Source organism: Python bivittatus, unplaced genomic scaffold (genome assembly GCF_059951505.1).
Source record: "Python bivittatus isolate LINGU-HERP-01145 unplaced genomic scaffold, Pbiv_v1 ctg000210_np1212, whole genome shotgun sequence".
Lineage (NCBI taxonomy): Eukaryota > Metazoa > Chordata > Lepidosauria > Squamata > Pythonidae > Python > Python bivittatus.
This window is the reverse complement of record NW_028277053.1, coordinates 6937058-6963664: the sequence shown is the minus strand read 5'-3', so window position 1 is coordinate 6963664 and position 26607 is coordinate 6937058. Positions and strand designations below refer to the sequence as shown.

Sequence of the window (26607 nt, the reverse complement as noted above, 5' to 3'; positions counted from 1 at the left end):
AGAAAATCACATTGTCTGATTTTTAAAGAATTTATTGCAAATCATGGTGGAAAATAAGTATTTGGTCACCTACAAACAAGCAAGATATCTGACTCTCACAGACCTGTAACTATTTCTTTAAGAGGCTTCTCTGTCCTCCACTCGTTACCTGTAGTAATGGCACCTGTTTGACCTTGCTATCAGTATAAAAGACACCTGTCCACAACCTCAAACAGTCACACTCCAAACTCCACTATGGCCAAGACCAAAAAGCTGTCGAGGGACACCAGAAACAAAATTGTAGACCTGCACCAGGCTGGGAAGACTGAATCTGCAATAGGCAAGCAGCTTGGTGTGAAGAAATCAATTGTGGGAGCAATAATTAGAAAATGGAAGACATACAAGACCACTGATAATCTCCCTCGATCTGGGGCTCCACACAAGATCTCACCCCGTGGGGTCAAAATGATCACAAGAACGGTGAGCAAAAATCCCAGAACCACACGGGGGGACCTAGTGAATGACCTGCAGAGAGCTGGGACCAAAGTAACAAAGGCTACCATCAGTAACACACTACGCCGCCAGGGACTCAAATCCTGCAGTGCCAGACATGTCCCCCTGCTTAAGCCAGTACATGTCTGGGGCCGTCTGAAGTTTGCTAGAGAGCATTTGGATGATCCAGAAGAGGATTGTGAAAATGTCATATGGTCAGATGAAACCAAAGTAGAATGTTTTGGTCTAAACTCAACTCGTCGTGTTTGGAGGAGAGAGAATGCTGAGTTGCATCCAAAGAACACCATACCTACTGTGAAGCATGGGGGTGGAAACATCATGCTTTGGGGCTGTTTTTCTGCCAAGGGACCAGGACGACTGATCCGTGTAAAGGAAAGAATGAATGGGGCCACGTATCGTGAGATTTTGAGTGAACACCTCCTTCCATCAGCAAGGGCACCGAAGATGAAACGTGGCTGGGTCTTTCAGCATGACAATGATCCCAAACACACTGCCCGGGCAACGAAGGAGTGGCTTCGTAAGAAGCATTTCAAGGTCCTGGAGTGGCCTAGCCAGTCTCCAGATCTCAACCCCATGGAAAACCTTTGGAGGGAGTTGAAAGTCCGTGTTGCCCAGCGACAGCCCCAAAACATCACTGCTCTAGAGGAGTTCTGCATGGAGGAATGGGCCAAAATACCAGCAACAGTGTGTGAAAACCTTGTGAAGACTTACAGAAAACGTTTGACCTCTGTCATTGCCAACAAAGGATATATAACAAAGTATTGAGATGAACTTTTGATATTGACCAAATACTTATTTTCCACCATGATTTGCAAATAAATTCTTTAAAAATCAGACAATGTGATTTTCTGGATTTTTTTCCCCATTTTGTCTCTCATAGTTGAGGTATACCTATGATGAAAATTACAGGCCTCTCTCATCTTTTTAAGTGGGAGAACTTGCACAATTGGTGGCTGACTAAATACTTTTTTGCCCCACTGTGTAAGAGGAATCCAGGTGGTCCTCAACAACCACTCAGCGACTATTCAAACTTGCAACAGCACTAAACGAGTTGTACTTACTACCAGTCCTTGAAATTCCAGCTGTTGCAGCGCCCCTGCAGTCACATGGTTGCGATTTGCAACCTTCCCTGCCAGCTTCCCACAAGCAAAGTCAGTGGGGAACCTGGCAGGAAGTGGGAAATCGTGGTCACCTGAGGTCCTTGGTTAATGATCTGCAGTGATTCACTTAACAACAGTAACCAGGGGCTGCCGGAACTGCCGTTGCTAAGCAGTGTGGTCATGTGACATGCTTAGCAACAGAAATTCCAGTCCCAATTACCGTTGTTTAGCGAGGACTACCTGTATTTTATTAAAACTTGCTTGAATGTCATCTTAAAAACTAAAAGCCCATGTGAATAAAAATGTTTTTACCCACTGGTGAACATGCAGTCTCATAAATTGTTTAAGGCCAATTGTGTGGTAACAATAACTAGTCCTGACTGGTTTTTAATTTATTCATATTGACTAAACACTAAAGAATTGAGATTCAAGTAAATGGCTAAATAGTTTCAAAGATCACCCAGTAATTTTACACTGATTAACCTTCTCACTAACATTATAAAATGCACCGAAGTTTTTATTAAATAAGAGAAATTGACATATACAGTAATGACCTCATGGGATGGTGGCAGCCCATGTTTTTTTGCATATTTCTTTTGTTGGGGTTCTCCAGGCTCAGGAGGGTCAACATCAAAGTGCAACCCCATTTTCTGCAGATGTTGAATAGGCCATGTTCTCAAATAGCAAATGTTACAATTAAGTAATGGTTTAATTTGCAGTTATAAAAACATGACCAGTACAGCAACTTTTGCCAAGCCTGGATCACAAGGTAGAGTAGGATAATTTGAGATAAATGCTGCAAAAAGCTACACCACAAAAATATTTTGTTACTTAGACCAAATGCCATAGTGGAGACAAGAATGAAAAATATTCAATTTGGTTATTGACACATTAGCTGTCCGATCACAGGCCACCTTAACCAGTAACATTCTGATGAGAGCTGTCACAAGTTAGTAGTATTGAAAATGATCTTTATTTTTATCAGTTGCTCTATCCTATTTCACCTAGAATAATTGTGTATCAGTGTTTTGGGCATTACAATATTAACTTGTCTGGCCTGATAGCAAATTTCTTTTATCAAAAGGAACAGCAAGATTCCTTTTATTTCTGTTTCAGTTCCTCAGCTCTGTCTTTAGGATGAGGAATTATTTTTTTCTATTCCTTATAGAAATGTTTTTTCTTTACAGAAAATTCATCCCAATGTATCTGATTAAAATTTGTTATGGGTGTTCCTTACTTACACCTTTTATTGCTGCAGATTTCATCACCTTCTCTCATTAAACACATAGCATTGTTAATTTCTATGAACTGTGGTAGTAATTCTCTCATAAAATTCTAGTTTGGGGCTATATTTCATCCCAATCTGGAGAAAACAAAGGCATTAACTGTTGCTTCAGTACTAACCCAATAAGAGCGTGGGGCTCTGTTTTTCTGAATCTTGTTCCTGGTCTGAGCTTAAAAACGAACGGTTCTACTTGAGCCATTTTTGGAGGCTGCTAAGCCAGAGACGTTCACTGAGCACTCATTAGCAACCACACTCATTAGCACTCATTAGCAATTGCATTTAGCAACCACAGTTGGGACCAGCAACTCAGCTTAACTTAGCGACTGTTAAGCAAAGTGGTTGCTAAGTGAAAAATCACGTGACTGCAACTGTGCTTACAGTTTTACACAGGACAATGCATACTAACTGACTGTAATGGCTAACCCATGACTGAGAAAGAGATGCTACAAAGGTTGTAAATGCAAGCATTTGTCACAGTTACTTTTTCATCACCATTGTAACTTCAGATAGTTGCTACCCAAGGCAGTCACTAAGCTAGGATTACCTGTACTCTTTAAAAGCTAATTAGATCACCTTAAGAAAGACTGTTTGTGATGAGGACTATGGCAAAAATGATCACCTACTAATATTAATGGAAAGTTGAACAAATTAGGCTTCCCTTGACCCGATGAAGCTGCCATTAGCAATTGCATTTAGCAACCACAGTTGGGACCAGCAACTCAGCTTAACTTAGCGACTGCTTTGTTTTGATTTGATTTGATTTGATTTGAGTTGATTTGACCTGACCTGACCTGACCTGACCTGACCTGACCTGATCTGATCTGATCTGATTTGATTTGATTTATCCCCTATGTTTCTCTACTGGTGAGCCTTCGAGCACCTATTAGTTGAACTCAGCACAGGTAGTCCTCAACTTACAACCATTTGTTCAGCGACTGCTTAAAGTTACAGCAGTGCTGAACAAAAGGACTTACGACTGGTGCTTGAAGTTATGGTTGTTGCAGCGCCCCCGCAGTCACGTGAACAGAATTTGGGCACTTGGCAGCCTGCCCGCACTTATGACTGCAGGGTGCTTCAACTCCCCCCACCCACCTATCTCCCCCCCAGCTATGCCCTTTTGGTCCACTGCTGCCCTGCATTCCACCACCCCAGCTGACCTCCACTGTCTTCTTGCTCCCACTGCTGATGAGGCGTGCTGGCCGGACTGGGGCTGGGCTTCAAGCTGTGAAAAAAACCCCCAAAAAGCAGCCCCTGAGCCACGGCATGCCAGAAAGCCCCTTTGCACTGCACTCCTGGGCTGGGCTGAGTCTGGGCTTTGCACTGCAAAAAAAAAAAAAAGTAAAAAGCAGCCCCTGAGCCACAGCGCAAAGGGGCTTTTTGGTGCACCGCGCCTCAGGGGCTGCTTTTTACTTTTCTGTGTTGTGGTGCAAACACAACAGTCAAGGAACACCAGCTGCCAAGACAACCAGAGGGAGCGAGCGAGGTCTTTTATGGGATGGGGTTTTAATGGTCCTGGAGGGGAAGTGCTGGATTCAATTAAAAGCACCAAAGATTCATGGAAGCCTGGGGGTGTCTCAAGTTCAAGCAGTGTCCCATTGAGGAAAGACCTGGGAGGGTGGCAGCTTCATCGGGTCAAGGGAAGCCTAATTTGTTCAGGAAATGCCAGGGCACTCGCCCCTTTCCCTCTGTCAGGACCAAGGGGGTTTCTGCATCAGACACCTCTTGCAGAAAGTTCCAAATGGCAAACTTGCCAGGCTGGTTCTTAAAGGGTTTTTGTTGCACCTTCAGAACAAGTGAATGACTGCACATGCCAGGAATATTAAGGACCTTTTCACTCGTGACACGCCGCCAGACAATTATGACCCTAGTTCTCTCTTTCTCTGGTTCTCGTGTGTGAATGGTGTTCATGATGCAGGAAGACCAAAGAAGAAGGATGGCAAAACAGGATGTACTTTAGACTTCTCTGAAGCCAAACTCATCCAGCTAAAAAATAATGAAGCCTCTTTCGAGCTGAGCTAGACTCCTGAAGACATCAACAGTCCCTGCAGGTTGCTTGGCAAGAAGTGTTTGCCTTGCCTTCTTCCAGAATATTTCTTTGACTTCCCATTTTAGCTTACAGTCCTGGGACTTCCTGGTGCTCCCCTGTCAACATGCCAACCAGCCCCGTCCTGCTTTGGATTTCAGAGTATGGGGGTGGCAAGCCCCCCTGGATTGTAAATAAGCTTTCCATACAGATTTCAAGCTAAAATCACCTTTTCCCCAAGGAAAGTTAACTGTTCCTGAGGATAAAAGATCATGGGGAGATGCATACATGAAGATACCGCCACCACAATTCCTCTGGGGTTCTGGTACAAGCTCACAGTCTCAATTTTGCAAACCGTCTAAAACGCTATTACACAGACATTTTTGACTCATTCATTTCTTAGAAACACTATTTCTTGGAAATACTGACAAGGCACGTTCTTTCATAACAGAGAGCTACACATAGGATGCAGACTTGCACAAGCCATGTTTCCAGGTAATTACATTTAGGACACTGAATGACTGAGGCCCCAAATCCAAACCTCCAGACTAACTGGGTTAGGAGGATTGAATAATTTTGTGTTTTAAAAGAAAAAATCTGGAACCCTGAGTCTCAACAGCATGAAAGCTATTCAACCTTACTTTCAATCAGAGATATTTTCCTCGTCGGATTTTTGCATTTTTTCTCTGCCCATCCAAGCCTGTGCCAACCCCTATTTCAAATGGGGCTTTGCACGCCCCAGTTCGGGCTGCTTTTTACTTTTTTTTTTTTGCAGCATGAAGTCCTGCCCCAGCACAGCCCAGGAGCATGGCACAAAGGGGCTTTTTGGCGTGCTATGGCTCTGGGGCTGCTTTTTGCTTTTTTGGGGAGGGCGTGAAGCCCAGCCCAGCCCAGCAGCCAGGCCAGGTGTACCTTGTCAGCAGCGGAAGCAAGAAGACAGCGAAGGTCAGCTAGGGCGGTGGAGCATAGGGCAGCAGGGGTCTTGGAGTGCAGGGTGGCAAGAACGACTGTGGCTGGGACTGGGCTGGGGCAGCTGCAGCTTCCCAGGGCGCGGCAAGCTGCATGATTCTGGGGCTGCTTGCTGCCCCACAAGGCAGGGTGCAGGGCAGCCAAAAGGGCAGAGATGGGGGGGAGATAGGCGGGTGGGGGGTGTTGGAGGCAGTCTCTTATCTTACGGAGGCTCAGGGTTGGGAGGAACCAAGCCCAGAATGGCTTGGATTGGGGTGGGTACTCGCTTAACGACCTGCAATTCTCGGTTAACAGTGGCAACTGGGACTGCCGGGATTGCTGTCGCTAAGCGATGCTGTCACGTGACATCTTGCTTTACTACTGCATCTCTTAGTGACGGAAATTCTGATCCCAATTGTGGTCAGAAGTTGAGAACTACCTTTATCTAAAAATATAAATATATGTATTCCTAAATGTGTAAGTACATTGCGCATGCCAATTCATCTAAAATCAAAAGTATACAGAACAATGGTCTGCCCAGTAGCACTGTATGGTGTTGAGTGCTGACCAACCACCAATATTGTTGAGCACCCTTTACATGCTATGGAGATGCGCATGCTCGATTGGTCACTAAGCATTTCCCTTCTCAACTGCGTCAGCAATGATACAGTCCAGCAGCAGATGGGCATTGCACCAATAGCAGAGAAGATGCAGGAAAAACACCTATAGTGGTATGGCCACATTCTACGAGCAGCACCCCACACTATTCCCTGTACTGCTACTACTTTAACACTGATGGCAAACGCCCATGCAGAAGGCCAAAGCAAAGGTGGCAGTATACAATTAATGCAGACATGCAAATTATATAGTTGGAGTCAGTTGCTGCATTTGATTGTGTGAATTGGCATTTGTTAATCTGAAAAGTGGACCTTGCCCTGTGGGAAAATGCTAGGATGAAGAAGAAGATGATTGCATTTACTTCCTAGTTGTAGTATGTAGGCAACAATATGTTCACCTGCAAGGTAGTCTCTAAGTTAGAATTCTTAGCTTGTCTTGGATATCATGAGCATGCTTGAGGTGAAATTGGTGTTTGATTGTGTCCATACGTGAAATGCTGCTATGACCGGTAATCTAGACTGTTCTTCCCTTCTCTTAAAAAGGATTATGTGTCAGCTTTACTTAACCAAAGCCATATTAGGTAGCTGAGGTCAATATTTTGGAGGCTATCTAGTGGTAACCATATGGAAGACTGGACTTGGAATATAATAAGAGTAAGGACTATGAAGGAATACACTAAGGTGGTTTGGTTGTGTAAAGAGAATGAGTGAGGATCAAATTGTACAACAAGCATATGAGGAATGAGTAGAGGGGTTGAGAAGAAGATTGAGAACATTGTGGCTGAATGATATCTTCAAAGTGAGGGGTAAGAACAAAAGACAGTTTTGGTGGATGTGGTATGGATAGAAGTAGTCAGTATGAAAATAGTGGAAGCTAGAATGGTTGCAAGGATAGAAGATGGAAAGATAATGTGAGTAACTAGATATAGCTATTTTTTTTCTGTTATCTCCTATATTTAATGTCCTTGTTTAGTCTGTGTTACTCCTTTTTTGTACTATGCACAGTATACCTTAATCAAAAATGAATAACATGGTATGTATGAATATAAATACGAATATTTGAAGCAAAAAAAAAGCAGTTTAATAAGACCATACCTCAGATCAATACCAACAGATTAGCCAGCATAGTATTCCATAACATTGCATATCTTTTTCAGATTAGTAATGAGCTTCTTTGGATTAGTAAATTGAATTTATTGAAACAAAAATGAACGAGAGGAAATAAGCTTCTGGGATGTAGCTGATTGGCTACATCTAACTTCAGTAAAATTTCCAGTTCGTAAGTGATGTGTTTCCCCATTCACAATGTCTAGTTTCCAAGAGAAATAACTTGAATAAGATTTTTAGATTTTTTTCCCCAAAGATGGCATCCAAATCTTCTTCCTTTAATATTTTATGTCATATTGTAGAGATCTGCTAAGAAATGGTACATCTTTAAATTCTATAAGATTTCTGAACATTCTGTACATTGTGTCTCTGTCTGATAGACATGTGGCTCATCTGATATTCATGCTTATGTAGGTATGACTTTCAGACTAGTTCTGACATTTCCACTCCCAGTAGCTTTAAAATTTATCTTAATACTTTTCCAGGTTTTTATTAAATGAAGTGTTTTGAGTTATTGAAAGTTTATTATCCAGTCAATATTTATCTTTTAGAAAAATGACCAAAAGTAATTTTTCAAAAGAAGAAAAATTACAACAGTAAGGGATTCCTAACATTGCCTTCTTTACAATATCAAAAGTAAAGCAGGAGACACTCTTTCTCCATATGCTTGCAATGTGAGATGGCCGGTAAAAAATATCTGAAGGAAAGGGGAAAGCACTTTTGTGTTCACTAACACATGTTTTGCCTGCACACATACACACCCAAATACAGAGAGAGGCCCCTTATTTGACTAGAAGGTGCTGTTCCATTTTCCAGATACAGGGACAGGTTCCCAAGTAAAATATTAGATCTGAAAGACATTTGATGTAAAAAATATGCTTTTGAAATATAAAAATATCACTTTTGTTTCAGAATGTTGAATGTTTTGCATATTTTTTTAGAATTCTGACTTATTAAATATTAACATGTACAGTACTAGACCACATCTGAATTCTCTCCTTGCTACAGTGGTGGTTCTGTTTATAATTTGTATGCTGATGATGATGAAGATACAGAAATATCTCCTTCCGGGCAACAGATTATTGAGAACTCCATTACAATGAATAAAATGAAGCTGCTCAAGGCAAAGATGGAAAACATGAATCTTAATAAAAAGGTGAAGCCATAAAATATAAAATCGTCACTGGATGTTAGTGAAGAAAAATTAAAAACCTCTAAATAATTCGTTCAATAGCAGATATTACTTCAGTGCGCAGTATAATATCCAAAATAAATTATTTATATAAGCTGTGCACAATCCATGTGTCACATTTTACCAATATAATGTAATTTTGCTAAGAAAACTGCATGAATGCATCATGAAGTCACCAGGTTATCATTTGTTAGCCTAAAGAATATTAAATATTGTGAAATTTTCATCATTCCAATCCAGAGTTTTTCCAACTGTTCTATAGAACTATATGAACAAATACTTTGTAAGAACAAGTACTTTGTGAGAGACTAAGGGCAAAAAAAAAAAAGTGCACTTGATGTCAGCCCATTTTCTATCACTTTGCCTTTTGATCCATGATTTTTTTACTTAATAGATTCAACAGCCTGAGGAAGTTTGAAAAATCCTGTTCTAATTGGATAGAAATTACTGATTAGACTTACTGTTGAAAGGAAAGCAGTGTTGTTATTTTTTGCATCTAGATATTTAATAATAATAATAATAATAATAATAATAATAATAATAATAATAATAATGTATTATGAAGTCCCTCAAAATGAAATACAAAAGAGGGTTAATAGTTCTATGCAGCCTTAAAAATTTGATGAATAAATACATTAATACTTGGGGTTCTGTAATTGTGCTATAGTTAAAACTAACCACTTTTCACTTTTTTCCACAGCCTAAGATGAAAGTGAACCCCCATTCTCCAGTGGTTCTTCATCCATCCAGTGGCTCACTTACAGCTGCTCGTCATAATTTTCTACGAGCACTTCCTCATATTGGGCAGTCCTGTCTGCCTTCTGAAAATTCACATACCTCAGGAATATCTCAGAATGCTTTTTCAGCCTTAGCAAATACTGGTAAAAAAAAGTCATCCATCACTAGTGACTTTCTTAATGAAAATGACAAGTGGGAGAGTATTTCACCATCTCAGTCAATTAACAGCATGACATTGCCTTCAAAAGTATCATGTGTGGAAAAGGAAGAGGCAAAACTATCTGAAAACAATGTAGTTCCTCAACTCGCAGCTCCACTGGTAAATTTGGAAAAAAATGCAGAAAATGGTGCATCATCTGATGAAAGATGTCCTTTCTTATATCCAGATCTCACAAATGTAAATCTGTATACTACAGAAAAAAATGTTCTACCAAACAAAGAGGCTTTTGCCTTGGTATCAGAAGCAAATTGCAGTGACTCATACAGCAAAATATCTGGAATAGAAGAAGGGAATACTGAGCTTCAGTTATCTCAGGAGCATCAGAACAAATCCATCACAAAAACTCTGACTTTTACAACAGCAGATAATAGTATTTTTAACTCTCATGACTTAAGTCTTAAGAAAACACGTCTGTCACCTCTTCATTGTTCAGCACAGATGGTGCATTACAGTCCTCAGAAATCTCAGACTCGTTCCAAATATTTTGAAGAAACTAGCTTGAGGCCTACTGCTTCTCCAAACATTCTACGGTCATTGGAGGTGCACAGTTTAACAGATTCCTCTTATTCAAGAACTTCTAGATTTCATGGCATTGGTTTAGATTCGCCTAGCAAAAGATCTGATATCCATTCTAAAGTGGAGGCAAGGGATATCACAGAAGTAGCAATTAAGGCTTCCAAAGACCCTATTGTTTCTGTAAATAATATAGGATTGCTAAGTTCATTGACCCGAAGCACAAATAGAGATGGCTTACAGAATTCCTGTAGCACAAGCAGGTTTCGGACTTCTGGTATTGCACTAACTACCAACTTTCAGCATTTTCAAGAAGAAAGTTTTAGAATGGCTTCTCCTCCCAATGACACGCCTGGATACTTTTTAGTAAGTACTCATGCTTTATTAAAAAAAAAAGAGATGTGTATTTTACTTGTTGTAGGTTTGACTCTATGTTTATTGATCAAGAATCAAAATTGGATATTTGTCACATTGAAAAAGTTCAATTTATATCAGTATTCTTTAAATAAGCTTGAATTTTGGCTTTCAGAATGTAAGAGATGCCATTCAGTAAATGTTCTATTCCTAGATGTGCCTGTTCTCTCTGAAGCAGGTTTAGTCATGGTTTATTTTTATCGGCAGAAGGATTTGTAAATTATGCCTGGTTTTCTAGTGACTAGTTTACTGTGGAGTTACTATATAAATATTCTTTCCCATAGAAGAATGGTAATACATTTCCAAAATGATTGAGACAGCCAGTTTCAGTGTTTTTGTATTAAAACAGTCTGTCTGTATTCAAAATGGTTTACATTCAAATGTTTTGCACATACTCATTAACTTTGATTGAGTTTTATATTTTAAAAAGTTGATAACATGCTCTGTATATTTATCCTATATTTAACCAATGTGTATGTTCTGAACAGCATGAGTCACTCGTGGTTTCTCAGACATGTTTCACTGAGATTGAAATATTGAATATTTACTCCCAAATTATGAATAAGATAAACAGACATTCTTCAGATGTCATTTAGTAACAATTTCCAGATAATGCTGTCTCACACCTTGAGTGGGAGGATAAAGAGAAACAAAAGCATGAATCTGTTTTTTCTTCATATATAAATTGACATTAGAATTTTATGGAAGCATCCTTTCACAGAACCTGTTCATATGTTTTCTCTTCATGTGATTAGTGATCACATGCAAGACAGTAGAGTTTTATCCTCTGGCCTTCAGTCCACATTGGCACAAAGTCTGTAAAGCAGCTGCAAAATTCAAATGTGAGAAGAAGGATCCAGTAAGGTTGTGAGAAAGGTGGCAGTCTCCTGCCCCACTTTCCCCCAAGAATGCAAAAGACAAAAAGGAAAATGAGTTTTCTAAAAATAGTTAGAGCTATTTTTAAGAGACAGTAAAGCAGAAAAACTTTCTCATGCATCAACACAGAAAAATAAATGTACGTAGTCTCTATGTCGAAAAATATGTCTGGAATGGGAGATAGAAATGGCTTCATCATTAAAAAGCAATTCAGATTGCTCAGAATTAGAAACCAATTGTACTAAGGATTACTCCACAATAAAACATCCAGATTGCCATTCAGGTAACTGCAAGAGATTATTCAGTTAAGTTCATATTACTGATGTTGCAGAGCAGTTTTAAAAAATTACAATGTAAGGCAACATTGCAGAAAGAAACACAATGCAGAAAATGCATGCCTGCATCGTTTCCTTCCCTTCTTTAGCACAGCCTTATCATGTCACAAGTGGTAACTGCCAGCATTGCCACTGATAAAAAGGATGGCATGGTGCATGTGGTTGTGGTGAGTAATGAGGAGAATATGTGAATTAGCGAAAGGTGAGGATCAGCAATGGCATGGAGAGGCTGCAGGTGCAGAGGCAAAAAAGAAGAGGAAAGTCCAGGAAAAAGTGATAGCTGGATGGGGAAGGGACAGAAGAGCCAGGGATAGTGTCAGCAGCCCACTTCAACCAGCAACAGCCACGGCAGTTAAGCCAGCAACACAAGGAGGAACTGCATCAATCCAGCAATGGAAGCGCCAGCCCAGTAGCAGAGAGGCAACAGCAAAGCAACCAAAGCCCAGCAGCCGCCAGAAGCACAAGTCAACAGGATCAGCTTCTGCAGCAGCAGTCCAGGCACTGCCAGGGGCAGCAATCTCTGACATTCCAGAAAGACCAGGGAAGCCTGGTAGGGGGCCCACTGGTACCAACAGGCAATCGGAGATTGTCCAGGGGCAGCAGTGGTCCCAGTCCAAAGGAAGGTTGACCGAAAGTTCCTGGGACCAGGATGGGGACTGAGAAGATTCTGTTCTTCTCATTTCCAAAGTTTGGACTGAATCAGCAAGGGATTGTGAAGGATGCTGGGAAGGGGAAGGTACCTAGAATAAATAACAATAGTGGATAGATGTGTTTATAGGAATAGGCCATAGAACTATCAGTACAAATTATTAATAGTTTAATGGTGGGTAGACATACGTTTAATGATGGCAGTACAGATTTATAGAAACAATTACACATTTATAAAGAAAAAATAATTTAGTATTTAAGTAGATAATAAAAACAGTGGCATAAATGATAGGTCTTCAGCAACTGATAAGACTGAAATTCAGAGGATGCCAAATGCACCTCAATTGGGGGTGGGGGGACTGTAAATGAGGGTAGCACAGTTCTTGTAACTGCTGGCAGGACATTGCCCATTGTCAGCATTGCAGGCAAGAGCTTGCAGCATTTTCAGAGACCAAGCAGGAAAGACGTATCGGGAGAGACATTGCAAGAGATACTTAGACCCCAATTTTCTGAAATCCTTGAAGAAGGTTCAGAAGCAAATAAACAGCAGCACAAGTGGTAGTGCAAGTGGAAAATGGACCCAGCGTTGCATGTTGCTTACTATGGAACGTTGACATTCTGCAGCTGATACTTGATTCTCAAGGGAAGTCCCATGAAGATCACATTATAATTTGGCTATTTATTAATGACATTTTATCCAATCACTTTATTTTTGTATTTTCCTGCTGTGTATATTTGGGGATAGAGTTTAGAACATTACAGTGCCATGAAAAATAGCTTTGTCCCTAACATTGTATGCACCATGTAGTCCCTTCTCTTAGCTGTCTATGCCTATAGCACGACATCTGTAAGAAGTACATATTCAATTTTACATGCAGAACTGTAACTCTGTGTTGTTAGTCTTTGGCTCACATGAAAACCTCTGCAGATAGAGCTCTTGGTGTAACACCACTGCCTAAAGATGTTCATATTTTATTGGCATATGTGATGGGAAAAGTTAATAAGTGCATGCAGTATTGGAGATAAAGGTACTTGTATCCTAAAAGTCTGGCAGCACACTGCATGTTCCTCCTGTTTGGTGGAATACAGGCAGCGTGCTAGCCTATAGTTTGGTGATCCTAGTTTGTAAAGAATACCATGAAGCATTCAGGGGTGTGAGCTGAGCTTTGGTTATGCTTGTGGCAGACTGACCAGAATATGCCCATGCTGACCAGTTTCATGACCTACTATTAGAAGGAAGTCAGACTACTAAAGATGATAATGAGTTGAGCTTTCCTCTTATTTGGCTTTAAAAATGGTTCACTCAGTCAGACACTCCAAGACACTCTCAGGGGTCCGCAAAATCAAAATTATTTGCCAGCCTATGTTGAAAAATAATACAATATTAAAATCCCATCAAACAATCATGAGAAGTGGTAGTAGCAGCAAATGCATCCATTTTAATTTTTAATATGGTAAATATTGATAAATATAACCCATACAAATAAAAGCTCTTTTGGGGTTCTCCATAATTTTTAAAAGTGGGAAGGAGTCTTAAGAGAAGAAACACTGCACTAGAAGTATCTTGGGAACCTCTTTATATGTTGATTTATGTCAGGCAGCCAATACAATAAGTGCATGTATAACGGACATAGAATGGCAAATTAATGCTGCCTCCTTACCCAAATACCATTTTTTTATCAGCTGTGCTCCTTTGTGAAAGCCAGCAAGCGAGCTATTTGAGACCCATAACAGTACCTAAATTTAGAAGAGAAGACTCTTTACTTTGGCTTGCTGTGATGCCTTACTTATTTCTGTCCTGGAAGGAAAATGTAAAAGAATCCCTTACAAGAATGGATTATGCCTTTGTAGGTCAAATACAGTGGAATCCTTAAGTCCTCTGCATATATATTGCACCTCTTTTAGTGGACTCTGCAGGACATACGGATCATTTCTATATTCAGCAATTGCTGGCTGGATGACTCCACATCTTTGTCAGTGACCAAATTCTGCTATGCTGCTTTCAAGATCAGAAGTCAAATTTTGATCCAGCAAGAGAAATACTCAGTTCCTGGATAAGAATTTTATTTTTATTCTTTTTATCTGGTTTTTCTAAGTATGTTCAATCTGTAAGATGCATTTCTTTTCTCTTTTTCTTTTGTATATTTGGTCTACAGCTGTAAATTGAATTAACAAACATTAGAGGGAATGGTGCATATGATATGCAGCTAAGGCCGTTTAGGTGAAAACCTTGATTGACCAGAACCGAGATAAATATCTGTGAGCCTGTCTGGTCATGAACATGGCAGATGGCATGAATGAAATGGCAGGGGGTGTGGAGGAACAAGGGAAGGCTGAATGAAGATGTTCTGATCTTGTGGAGTGACATAGAATTGTGGAATCTCATACGAATCCAGTGGGAAGGAAAAATGAGGGAGGCATCAACTTAGGAAACAGTGGAAAGTTTTCAAATGAGCTTAAGGTTAATAGGGCATATAAAGGAAATGGAAGACTGATACAATCACCAATGAAGCTTACCAGCAAGTTACTACTTGTGGATATCAAGTCATAAAGGCTGGAGTGCAGAAGGAGTTTAGGCTCGCAAGAGAAGCTAAAGTCAACAATGTTAGTAGTAAGAGGAAAAATAAGGAAGGGGTGGGGCCACTGTTTGGAAAAAAAGAGGATGGTAACAAGAGCTTCTCAACAACTACTTTGCTTCGGTCTTCTCTCCAAAGGGAAACTGTTCAAATGAACCTAAGGAGACCAATTAAGGAGGAAGTGGCAATCCAAGGTAAGTTGAGATTGTTAGGGAACATCTAAGAAACTCAAGACTTCAGTACCAGAACAATTACATCTGAGAATTTTTGAAGATTCATTTCTGAGATCTTTTCACATCTTTGAGAAATCATGGCAGTTGAGTATAGTGCTAGAGAACTGAAGAAAGGCAAATAATGCTCCTCTCTTCCAAGAAGGAGAAAAAAGACATGGATAACTGCAGCTCATTAATAATGGACAGAACTCTGGAACAGATTGAGTTTGTGGAAAGAATGTATTGCTTGGCAGGAACCAGCGTGGGTTTATCAATAACAGATCATGCCAAACCAACCTGATACTCTTTTTGGATAGAATTACCAATTTAAGTAGCCACTAGACAGTGTATCTTGACTTTTAGCAAAGCGTTTGACAGTCTCTCATGAAATCCTAGTAGAAATCCTAGCAAAATGTGGGTTGTACTATGCCACCACTAGATAGATACAAAACTAATTGTACAGTCATATCCATAGAGAAGTGAAGTAGCTTTTCAAAGGATATACACTATGGTTCTTAAAAAGGTGGTTGGGTTGCAACTCCCGGGGGGCTTGGAGGAAATGGACTATCTAAATCCTTTTTAGTCTAGATTTAGACATGAAAACAGTACTGATCATGCTTGCTGATAATCTCTAGTACAGTCAGGATAGGGATGGTATCCTGGTTCTTGATCTCAACAGCTTTCAACACCACTGATCCTTCTGAATTGGCTATGGGGTTTGAGAATGGGAGGCACAATGTGGCAGTGGATCTCTTTTGGCAGGTTCCTGTCAATGTTGGGGGAGGGGAAATTAACCAGTGTTAAGGGTTCTGGTTTGCAGGATTTCTTGGGACTCAACACTCTGTCCTCTCCTGTTTCACATCTATGTGAAGCCACTGGGCAAGGTTGTCTGTTACAGGGTCAGGTATTATTAGTATACTGATAATAGCTGGGTGTATATCTCAACCTTGGGCTGATCAAGTAATGCAGTCAAAGTGCTGTTGCAGTACTTCAAGACTATTGGAACTTGGATGGGGAGAAATAAGATGAAGCTCAACTCTGGCAAGACCTAGTGGCTGTGGGGGTTGCAGTCATCTGGGTCCAGGATTTATCTAGCTATGGATGGAGTGGCACTTTCCAGACAGAGCTAGTGTACAATTTGTGAGTGTTCTGGACTCAAACATTCCTACTTTTTTGGAGTGCTCTGCAGCTGCAGCCAGGAAGGCCTTTGTATAGATTCATCTGCTGCACCAATTTCAGCCCTTTCCTGAATAAGAAGATCCTATTGCAATATGTTCTACATGCCCTTGAAGAATACTGGGAAGCCTCAGCCTGTCCAGAGTACTGCAGCATGAGCAGTGGTGGGCAAGCCCCATGTGACACCCCTCCTATACTGGTTGGCTTCTGGATAGAATTCAAGGTGCTGGTCATTACCTGTAAAGGCTGCATGGCATAGGCTTAGCTGTTAGAGCCTGTCTCCTCTAATGTCGCCCATCTGGTAGAGTTGGTTCATCAACACATTAAAATCAGATAGGAACTAGATATAACTAATAAAAAAGATATATCATTATTATGAATTTGACCATTTGTTTTCAAAATTTATGTTATTTATATCTTTATTACATACATGCATACAAATCAGGAACTAGTTATAGATGAAAAGAAGCATTCAACATCATTACAAAACATCACTACAAGAAGGTTTAACGTGAATTTAATGTTCTTTGCTAGAAACTTGGCATCTTTTTCAAGAAACTTTTATCAAAAGCATTCAAAAACATTTAGATTGCCCCCTCTCTTTCATTTTTCCCCATTTTTTCCTTCTTCTCTGGATGTCTTCTGAGCTTATTTAAAATAAAAGGTTTAAATAGGCAGAATATATCCAGAGAAGAGGGGGAAATGGGGAAAAATGAAAGAGGGAGGCAATCTAAATATTTTTTGTATAAAGTATATAATACATATAATAATAATGTTTTTTGTATAATGCAACTTTACTAATTTTAAAATTGAAATTTTTATAAAGTTAACAATAATGGACTTTGTTCAGCCCAAAATTGAACAGACATTAATTAAAGAGGAAGAAGGGAAATACAACTTTTTTGTGGGGGGGGGCAGAGAAAGGAATGCAGCCTGGTTTCGTGGGAAGCACTACTTCATGCGCTGGAGGCTCTGGGGTCCAAGGCACGTCGGCTGCTGGCACAAGGCTGCCTGTCTGCTGCCCCGGGGAAAAGGCACAAGCTCGCTGCCTCGGCCTAATTGTTGCAACGAGGCTCGCTCAGCGCTGCTGCAGCACAGACGGAGAGGGAACTTGAGTCACGTGGTGTTCCTGCTCAGGCCACGCCAGGGCAGCACCAAGCAATGCTGGCTGTGGCAGTTAAGCCAAGGTGGCAAACTTGTACAGGACTCCTCGTGAGCCTGGAGCATTACGGTGGTTGGTGACCACATCTGTTGAGTTTTAAAATGCCATATTATCTGTGTTTTAATGTGGTTTTATTTTATTTTGTTAAATATTTCCCAATTGCATTTTAATCTGGTTTGGGCCATTCTCGGGAGTGTTGGGGGCCACATGTGGTTTGACAGCTCTTGAGGGCCCCAGAAGCAGGCCTCGTCTATTGCTGCACCTGTGCTTTGGAATAGCATCCCCCTAGAGATTCAGATGGCCCCCCCACCTTGTCTACCTTTCAGCATTCTTTAAACACTTGGCTTTTCCTCAAACCTTGGGTTAAGATAGATCGGCAGACCCCATTGAGCTCAGGCGGATGTGGGAGGATGGCTTTGTTCTCTTGAATGGTAGTTTTATAGATGTTATGTTTTTATGGAATTATTTGTTTGTTTTACTTTGTGAGTAATTTGGAATTTTATGGGCTAGAAATTTAAGTAAATAAATAAGATAGTGCACCCTTCCTGGGGGTGCCCTTAAGTAGTAATAACTGGTTCAGAATGCAGCAGTATAACTAGTTAAGGGTGTCCCTTAGTACTGCCTGCCTCCCATTGTGTCTGCCTGTCCACTAAGCATCTAGTAAGCAATGTAATCTTATGGGACCCAGGAAGCATATCTTCGCTTTGCTGCACTTGCAGTCTGGAACAACATTGCCTGCCTTTAAGGCAGTGCTTCCCAAACTTTTTCCTTCATTATCAGAAAATCCTTTTTACCCAATGTAGGTAAAATATTTTAAGTCTACTTAAATGTCCATGTTGTGATTGGGTAATGGGTTCATGTGTTGTTATTCAAAGAAAAAACACTTTTACCCAATTTTGGGTAATTTACCCAGGTTTGGGAAGCACTGCTTTAACCTGACTTTTTCTACAGGGATTGGGTCAGGGCATTTGGGGTAACATTACTGAGGTTGAATGTTATGAAACTGGTCTTTTTCCTCCTAAATTCAACCACTGTAATTTAGTTTTAACTATTATTCTGTTTTAATCCTTGTTACAAGTGGGTGGCTATCAAAGTTATTAAGGAGTTAATTTAATTATCTGACACAGAGTTCTTATCTGACTCAAGGAATTCCACCTGGCAAAGAATTTGGTCTGTTAACACTGCTTCTCTCTGAGGCATCAGTGGTTAATGTGAATGATTTGTCAAAGTCAGGAGCTTGTGATAGAGGATACCTGCTGAGGGCTGCTTTCAGCTTGTCAGATCCAGCCTAGCATTCCTCCGCCCACGCCACCACATTGGGGGTGCTCTTCCAGGCTACATCTAAGAGGCAGGCTGCCCTCTTAGTAGCCCCAAGAATCATTGCCCCAGTCTTCCCTCTGCAGGATACGCCCATGGTGTCCTTACTGACGACCGGATTTTGATTTTGACCAATTGGGTATTTCTTGCCTCCCTGATTCACTGGAATATCACTTCCAGGTGTTTCCTTTTACTCTAGTTCCATTTATTAAAGGTTTGCCTCTGGAGTTCCAGCCCCAATCTTGTTAAATCTCCCTGGATAGTTGTCAAGTCTTCCAGTTTCCTAAGCTTAGTGGTCCTGTCAGGGTGATTAGGTTGGTTGCCTCAGTCTTTGTCCCTTGTAATGTCTCCTGCTGACTGGGTAGCTAAAAATGGCTTCCTGCTCTTCAGTAGCCTGCAGGAGAGTTCTGCCTCTTAACCTGGCTGTCTCACCAAAACTGGAAGCTTGAAATAAAAGTAACTTTTGTTTGTGCAAGCCTCTTTTTTTCTGTGCTAAAACTACAGGACTATAAATAAAAAAACATGCATAGATGCCTGATAAAAACATATTACCTATTTCCCCAGAAATAGAACCCTCTTGAAACAAAGATCCTCTGCTTCTTTTTATTGGACTTTTCTTTTTCCTGGGTTCCTGGGTTCCAAATTTGAATTACCAGTGTCTTGGGGAGAAGGTAAACTCCATTCTTTTCTTACTTCAGACCAAGACCTTCTTCCTTTGTTTTTCAAGGATCTCACTTTATTAAAATCCAGCACATACTGTAATATCTTTCTGTAAATCTGTCACGTAAATGACAATTAGTTATTCCCCTACTCCTGCCTTTGGATCCATACTGTTTAAGTAACCTTGATCAAACATTGAAGGCAATCTAATACTGGACTCTTTTTTCTAGGAACCCTTTTTTTTTTTTAAGTTACTACTTGAAATTTATTTTGAGCAGCAATAAAAATATGTACAAATGTTATGAAAACAAATGAGTTGGTCTTACAGAATTTAATGGTCTCTTTAGTTTGGTATATAGACCAACCAAAGTTCTAAATAGCATGCTTTTACCTGATTATTTGAAGAATGTGTGCTGTCAAGTTCATGCATCAGATATTTGGTGGGCAAAAGTTAAAGGGCTTTCTTTGTGATGCTGCCTTCTTGTAGAGGCACACCTCATTTCTTGCTTTTAAGTGAGCCTTAAAGACCTAAATGTCAGTTTAGTCTAGTCTAGTGTTTATGTAGTAGATTAGAAACCAGGCAACTATGAATTCTCTTCTTCCCTTGGCATGGAAGCTGGCTGGATGACTCTTAGCCCAGCTGTTGCTATAGAGGAAATGGGAAGCAGCTTGAGTCGTAAAAAAACAACTGGGATATGAATCTAATAATAAGTGTTAGTCTGGAATTGATTTAATACTGATGTTAAATTGGATTTTTAAAGATTCTTCATACTGTGCTCAAAAGTGTTTGATGTTGTTCTAGGCAGTTGTATTCTCTATTTTATTATTGTACGATTATGCATATTATATAATGAACTTACAGGTTGTATAAATATGTTTTGAATAAATGAGTATTAAGCTGATGCTGTGTTTCAAGGAATTAATGTAGTGTAGCTGTTTGAAGAATATATTTGCATTTCTGTTTTTTCACTACTATTAGAATTCAATGTTTTGGAACCAAAAATTTAAGACTCAGTATTTGTTTATTATTTTGTAGATTTTTTTATTTAAAAAAAGTCTAGTTCATTTACTCATTGCTTATGTTCACATTCATTACTCTTTCCACCCTTTTCTTTTTAAATTTTAGTCTCCTGGAGTTGGATTGAATGGAAATATTGTGGCTTCAGGAAAAAGAATGGGTGAGTAATCAATTTGGAAAATCCAGCTCTTGCCATTTGTAATGCTTTCCTATTTAAACAAACACAGAAAGGAGAATTGTATAAGACTTGTGTAAATCATACATTTATAAAACATCAGATATCTGCAAGGGCAAGTACTTCTTCAGTTACCTGCTACTATGCATAATGTGCAGAGACATGGCTTTCAGCTGCCATTCTTCAATGTGGTCCCTGAGAAACGTTTCCCTAACTAACCAGTGTAAGACAGAATACAGGTGGTCCTTGAGTTACGATTGCAGTTGGGACCAGGATTGCCATTGCTCAATGATGTGGTCATAAAGTGTGACGTAACCAAAGACATGTGGGTCATTAAGTGGAAAGTGGAAGGAGTCCCAGGTAAGGGGCACAGGGGTGCCACAAGGGGGCAGGGAGGCCCTGAAAGGCCTGGCGCAGGCCATGTGTGAGTTGGGCAAGGGGTGGTTCAGTGTGTTGTGAACTCAGGAAGCAGGGTGTGTGTATGTGTGTGAGTGCAGGGAGGCCGGGGAAGGAGGGCGTCGGGTACATATGTATGAGTGCAGGGAAGCCAGGGAAAGAGGGTGTGTGTGTGAGGGTCCGTGTGTGTGAGCACAGGGAAGCCAGGAAAGAGGGCATGGGGCGTGTGTGGGCAAGTGCAGGGAGGCTGGGGAAAGAGGGCATGGGGTGCGTGTGAGTGAAGAAAGATGGGGGTGGGGGAGACTTACCCAAGCAACTTGCGACCTTCCCTGCCGGCTTCCCCATTGACTTTGTGGGAAGCTGGCAGGGAAGGTTGCAAATGGTGGTCGTGTGACCGTGGGATTCTGCAACTAGTCATAAGTGCTACCTGGTTGCCAAGTGTCCAAATTTTGTTCACATGACCATGGGGGCACTACAGTGGCCAGAACTTCAAGGACTGATTGTAAGTCCCTTTGTTCAGCACTGTCATAACTTCGAACGGTTGCTGAAAGAATGGTGGTAACTCAAGGACTTACTTGTATATGGAACATGACTCTCCCCAAGAAGCCTTTCTGATAGGTGGCTGCCCCAAGAGGCCTGTTTTTTTTTTTCAAAGCACAGCAGCCTGCTAGTCAAGCATCCTTATTAAAAACAAGAAAACATAACAACTTTTACATTAAACTAAAATGAAAACAGCAAATAAATAATTTCGAAGTTCTAGGAGAATGAAATTGTATTTACTTGGTGCTGAAAAAGAACATTGTCTCCAAGCCAAGCATTGCAAGGAGAAAGTTTTATAAAAAGGACAGGAACCCATTAAGAAACATACCTCATTGCAGACATTCCAACATGCCATCAGATGGCATTATCACACAAGATAGAAGTTGCTCTTCAGATAATTAAGTCCAAAACAGTGTAGGACAAGGAACAGCATTTTAAATGTGCTGGGAACAACCCAGGATCTTAAAAAAATAAATAATCATCATCATCTATTAATAGTAAAAGAATAATAATATATTAAATATATTATTAAATAATAATAATTCAGTGTCAGTGTGCATGGGGTGATATGGGCTGTACCTGTCCCTGGGGTGGTTAGCCTCCTGACGACATTCCCTGGAATTACTCACCAACTCTCCATCTTTCTTGGAATCTATTTATTTTAAGACTATTTTTATATTGCATTTTAATGAATTTTATCACATCCGCTGTAAACCGCTCAGAGTCGTTTCAATGAGATGGGCAGTGACAAATTTGATAAATAAATAAATAATGATGAATTATTAAACATGTATGATGACTCTGGGCAGCTCACAGCAATCAAAGTACAATAAAACCAATAAAAGGTAAAAAATCATTTGTCAGTTCTGCACCCATTCAGAATGTTCTAGAGCTGAGATTTTTAAGTGGGAACCCATTCCTCCCCATCTGTACCACGTGTTCCATGAGACGCTGCTAAGGATTCCCCTCAGTTTCTCATCCTCCATAGCAGACGCATCTCTTTTAAGTTTGGTTTCTGAGTGTGACTATATTTTCTCTGTCTTCTTCCTTTTCTTCTCTGCTGAGTTCTTTTCAACTTTGTGTTTTCTATTTATTTTGGGTGCTATGATACATATGGGCAACGGACATTGTTTTTGAATGTATAAAATTGCAGCAAAATCATACATGGGATTAGGAGTGTGTGCTACTGGCAAGACAAAAGGTGGGATGGGTGTGTTTGTAATTTGTGTCAGGCAAAGCTGTTGCATTCTTGACAATGTGAGGCAGTTTTTCTGCAGCTCCCAACTGATAGCTGAGCTGTGGCTAAAGCGTATTCAGTAGTTCTTAAAAACTTTTTTTAATATAATTTTTATTAAAGCTTTTAAACAAGAAGCTAAAAATTAACACAAATAATATAAAGGGAGGAGGAGGAGGAGTAAGAAGAAGAAGAGGAGGAGGAGGAAGATCAAAGAAAAAGCAAAAAAGTGCAAGAAAAGAAAAACAGGAAAAAATAGGAAAGAAAGAAAAATATATAAAAGTGGCTTCCAATATTCTTCACAGCAGTTATAAGTACAAATATATTTTAACCTCTCTCTCTAATAGTACATCATATTACTCTTCTTTCTATAATCTATCCTATCTAATCATCAAAACCATAAATTACGTTCATTTTTTTCATTGTTACACAAAAAGTCCATAAGAGGATTCCAGTCACCAATAAATGTAGATAGTGTCTTTTCTCTAATCAAAGAAGTCAATTTATCCATTTCAGAAAAATCTATCAACTTCACCAACCATTCCTCCATAGTGGGTAGTGTCAAATCTTTCTATCTCTGTGCATAGAGCAATCTCATTGCAGTAATTATATATTGAAATAATCTTCCATTGTTTTTTTCTAACTGTTTGGGGGGGAGAGAGAGCAGGTTGGCTTACAGGTAGCTACATATATTGTGAGTTTCCATAACGTCTCTGTATTTATCAGCCACTTACGTGCCAAAAAATCACTCTGCCAATATAATATATGATTTAAGGGTAAATCACTGTAAAACTCAAAATAAAGCTTTAAAGACACCTTTTGAAGCCTATGTGAAAAGCAAAATTAGACTGCTTTGGAGAAGCAATCAGATATCCTTAAAGCAGTTTTAAAATCAATATGATATTTTATCAATTTAAATAATTTAGATTTGCATAGTAACAGTATACTTATAATATATAGTAACAGAACACAGTCTGGTTTCTTAGAGATGGTAATGATAATACTTGGTAGATTTTCTCCACTGGATCTTATAAGAAAGTCATTATACTCAGCGTTACCTGTTTAGAATGTGTTTATATTGCAGAGCTTGTTGAACCTCATTGGTATCAAGTACCCCATGCTTCACTTTCTTGAGTTTGCTTCATGAAACAATATACAACCATTGTCCCCCAACTGCTTTTCCATAGAGCTTATGCTTGAAGGGAAGACTGAGAGGAGCACCCTTCACCAGGCTCTGTGAGAGACAGCCCTTCATAGCCTTCACAGGCGACTTCACAGCACTGCTGCAGTCGCTAAGGAAAGCAATGCCACTGGAAGTGCCCAGGCTGGTACCTCCCAGCCTGGAACCTCCTCTAAGCTACTTGTGCAAGGAATCTTTTTATGCCATTGGACTCTCCCAACAAATGGTGAGCTGATGAGCATTTAGAATCCAGCAGTGCAGATGCATGTTTCCTTTCATGTCACTTGCCTTTGGCAACTCATAAGAAGCCAGCAATGTAGAATAGTAAAGGAATTCTCCAGGAAAAGATTTAGAGGACCCTTCTCCCACACCATTGGCCAAAGTACTTCCAGGCTGGACAGCTTCAGGAAATGCTGTGAAATTGCCCTCAGCATCCAGCCTGGAACCATCTCAGAGTGCACTTCGCTGAAGACTCTGAGGAGTCCCAAAGCTACCCTTCCTGAAAGCACTTTGCCCAGTGCTCAGTCTTCTTAGCTTGCTCCTGCAGCTTTGGTCCCGAACAGTTCAAGGGTGCTCAGTTTGCTTTATTGACATGAATCAAGTGGCCTCATCACTTCAGCAAAGTATAGTCCAAATTTCTTCATTGAAGTGAATCTATATTGGTCCTCATAGGCCTACAATTTATATTTTCCATTGGACAGCTTATATTGCATTATTCACATAGTAATTTGAATAATTGCCAAATTGGTGACTTCTTCAAATAGTCTTCATGAGATTTGGTTTGATTGTGTTTTCTTTCAAAACTGTTGCTTTTACTCATTTTCCTAGACATATTAGGTTATAAACATTAACCAAATGTTAATAATAAACATTAACCAAATGTTAACCTATTTGGTTAACATCTTCTGCCTATTTTATATATTTTTTTAATTAACATGCATGATTTGTGTACCAACTTCCATCAAAATGTCTTATAGGTAGTCCTCAGGTTACAACAGCAATTGGGAATGGAATTGCCGCTGCTAAGTGACGCAGTTGTAAAGTGCGATGTCATCTGACTGTGTTGCTTAGCAACAGCAATTCCGGCAGTCCCGGTTGCCATTAAGCGAAGACCACGTAGATTGTTAAGTGAGGTGTGACATGACATGACCATTAACTTCTGACTTCCTGCTGGCTTCCCCATATACTCCGGTATAGTATATACCAGTGTTTCTCAACCTCAGCCACTTTAAGATGAGTGGACTTCAACTCCCAGAATTCTCCAACCAGCTTGGCTGGCTGGGGAATTCTGGGAGTTGAGGTCCACCCATCTTAAAGTGGCTGAGAAACACTGGTATATACTATACAGGAGTATATCAAACACAGCAAAGTGTAAAACTATATTCAGTTAATATGCACTGATGTTGATTGATAAATTGCAGAGCTTTCAGAGATATAGCAGCTAAAACAATCACTTTTTCTCTTTATACTGTTAAAGTTGGTTTCTATATATCAAAGATATATGCAGAAGATAATGCAACAATAATATAAAATTAAATGTATTTAAGCAGTAGCAATTCTTGACATGATTTCTTCTTTTAGTCTTAAAAGTAAATAACAAGTTTTGAACTGGGTGCTATAAACAAAAGTACAGTGATACTTAAAAGTTTGTGAATCTTTGTTGAATTTTCAGTATTTCTGCATAAATATGACCTAAAACATAATCTTTTTTCCACCCAAGTTCTAAAACTAGATAAAGAAAACACAAGTAAACAAAATGAGTCAAAAACATTTATATTTGTTCATTTATTCATTTATTCATTTAGAAAAATGATCCAAAACTACATATTTGTGTGTGGCAAAAGTATGTGAACCTTTGCTTTCAGTAAATGGTATGTCCTCCTTGGGGAGCAATAACTGCAACTAAACATTTCCAATAACTCTTGATCATTCTTGCACACTTTAGCCCATTCGTCCTTACAGAACAGCTTCAGCTCATGGATGTTTGTGGGCTTCCCGCATGAATTGCACGTTTCAGGTCCTTCCACAGCATTTCTGTAGAATTAAGGTCAGGGCTTTGACTTGGTCATTCAGGCTTCTGGGGGAGACATAGCACACTGAAGATAGCTCTGTGAAAGTGGAGCCAATGACTGCAGCAAAGACCAAGGAACCAGTGAGTAGACCGGTTCCTTGGAGTCTCTCCAGATAAGGAGAAGATGGGAAATTGCTCACATGTGCTCCAGATGGCTGCTTCTTGCAAGGAGACCACAGGACAGTGGTTTTCCATGGGTTTGAGCACCAGGAGACAACGACATTAGCCATCTTGCTCGCAACCACAGTGGAGCCTTTTAAAGGAAATTAAATTAATTTTAAAGTTCACAAACCTCACTTTCTAATCACTTTCAGAAATTACTCATTAACTACTAGAGACCTTCAGAATGGCAAGTTTGAAACTCTGGGTGAGTCCGCCTTCA

The 26607-nt window shown here is 39.9% G+C and overlaps 1 protein-coding gene across 17 annotated transcripts in view; it reads left to right on the top strand.

The window, feature by feature from the left end:
• Window positions 1-26607, top strand: part of ZFAND4 (zinc finger AN1-type containing 4) — a 58951-nt gene that overhangs the window by 14608 nt on the left and 17736 nt on the right. For all 17 annotated transcript variants that reach the window (XR_015795889.1, XR_015795888.1, XM_088139378.1 and 14 more), the window contains 3 exons: window positions 8581-8728; window positions 9465-10601; window positions 20738-20789. Coding sequence is in view for 15 of the 17 variants with exons in the window: in XM_088139378.1 (XP_087995504.1) it covers window positions 8581-8728; window positions 9465-10601; window positions 20738-20789 (1337 nt within the window). In the remaining 2 variants the exon portion in view is untranslated. The remainder of the gene's footprint in view (window positions 1-8580; window positions 8729-9464; window positions 10602-20737; window positions 20790-26607) is intronic.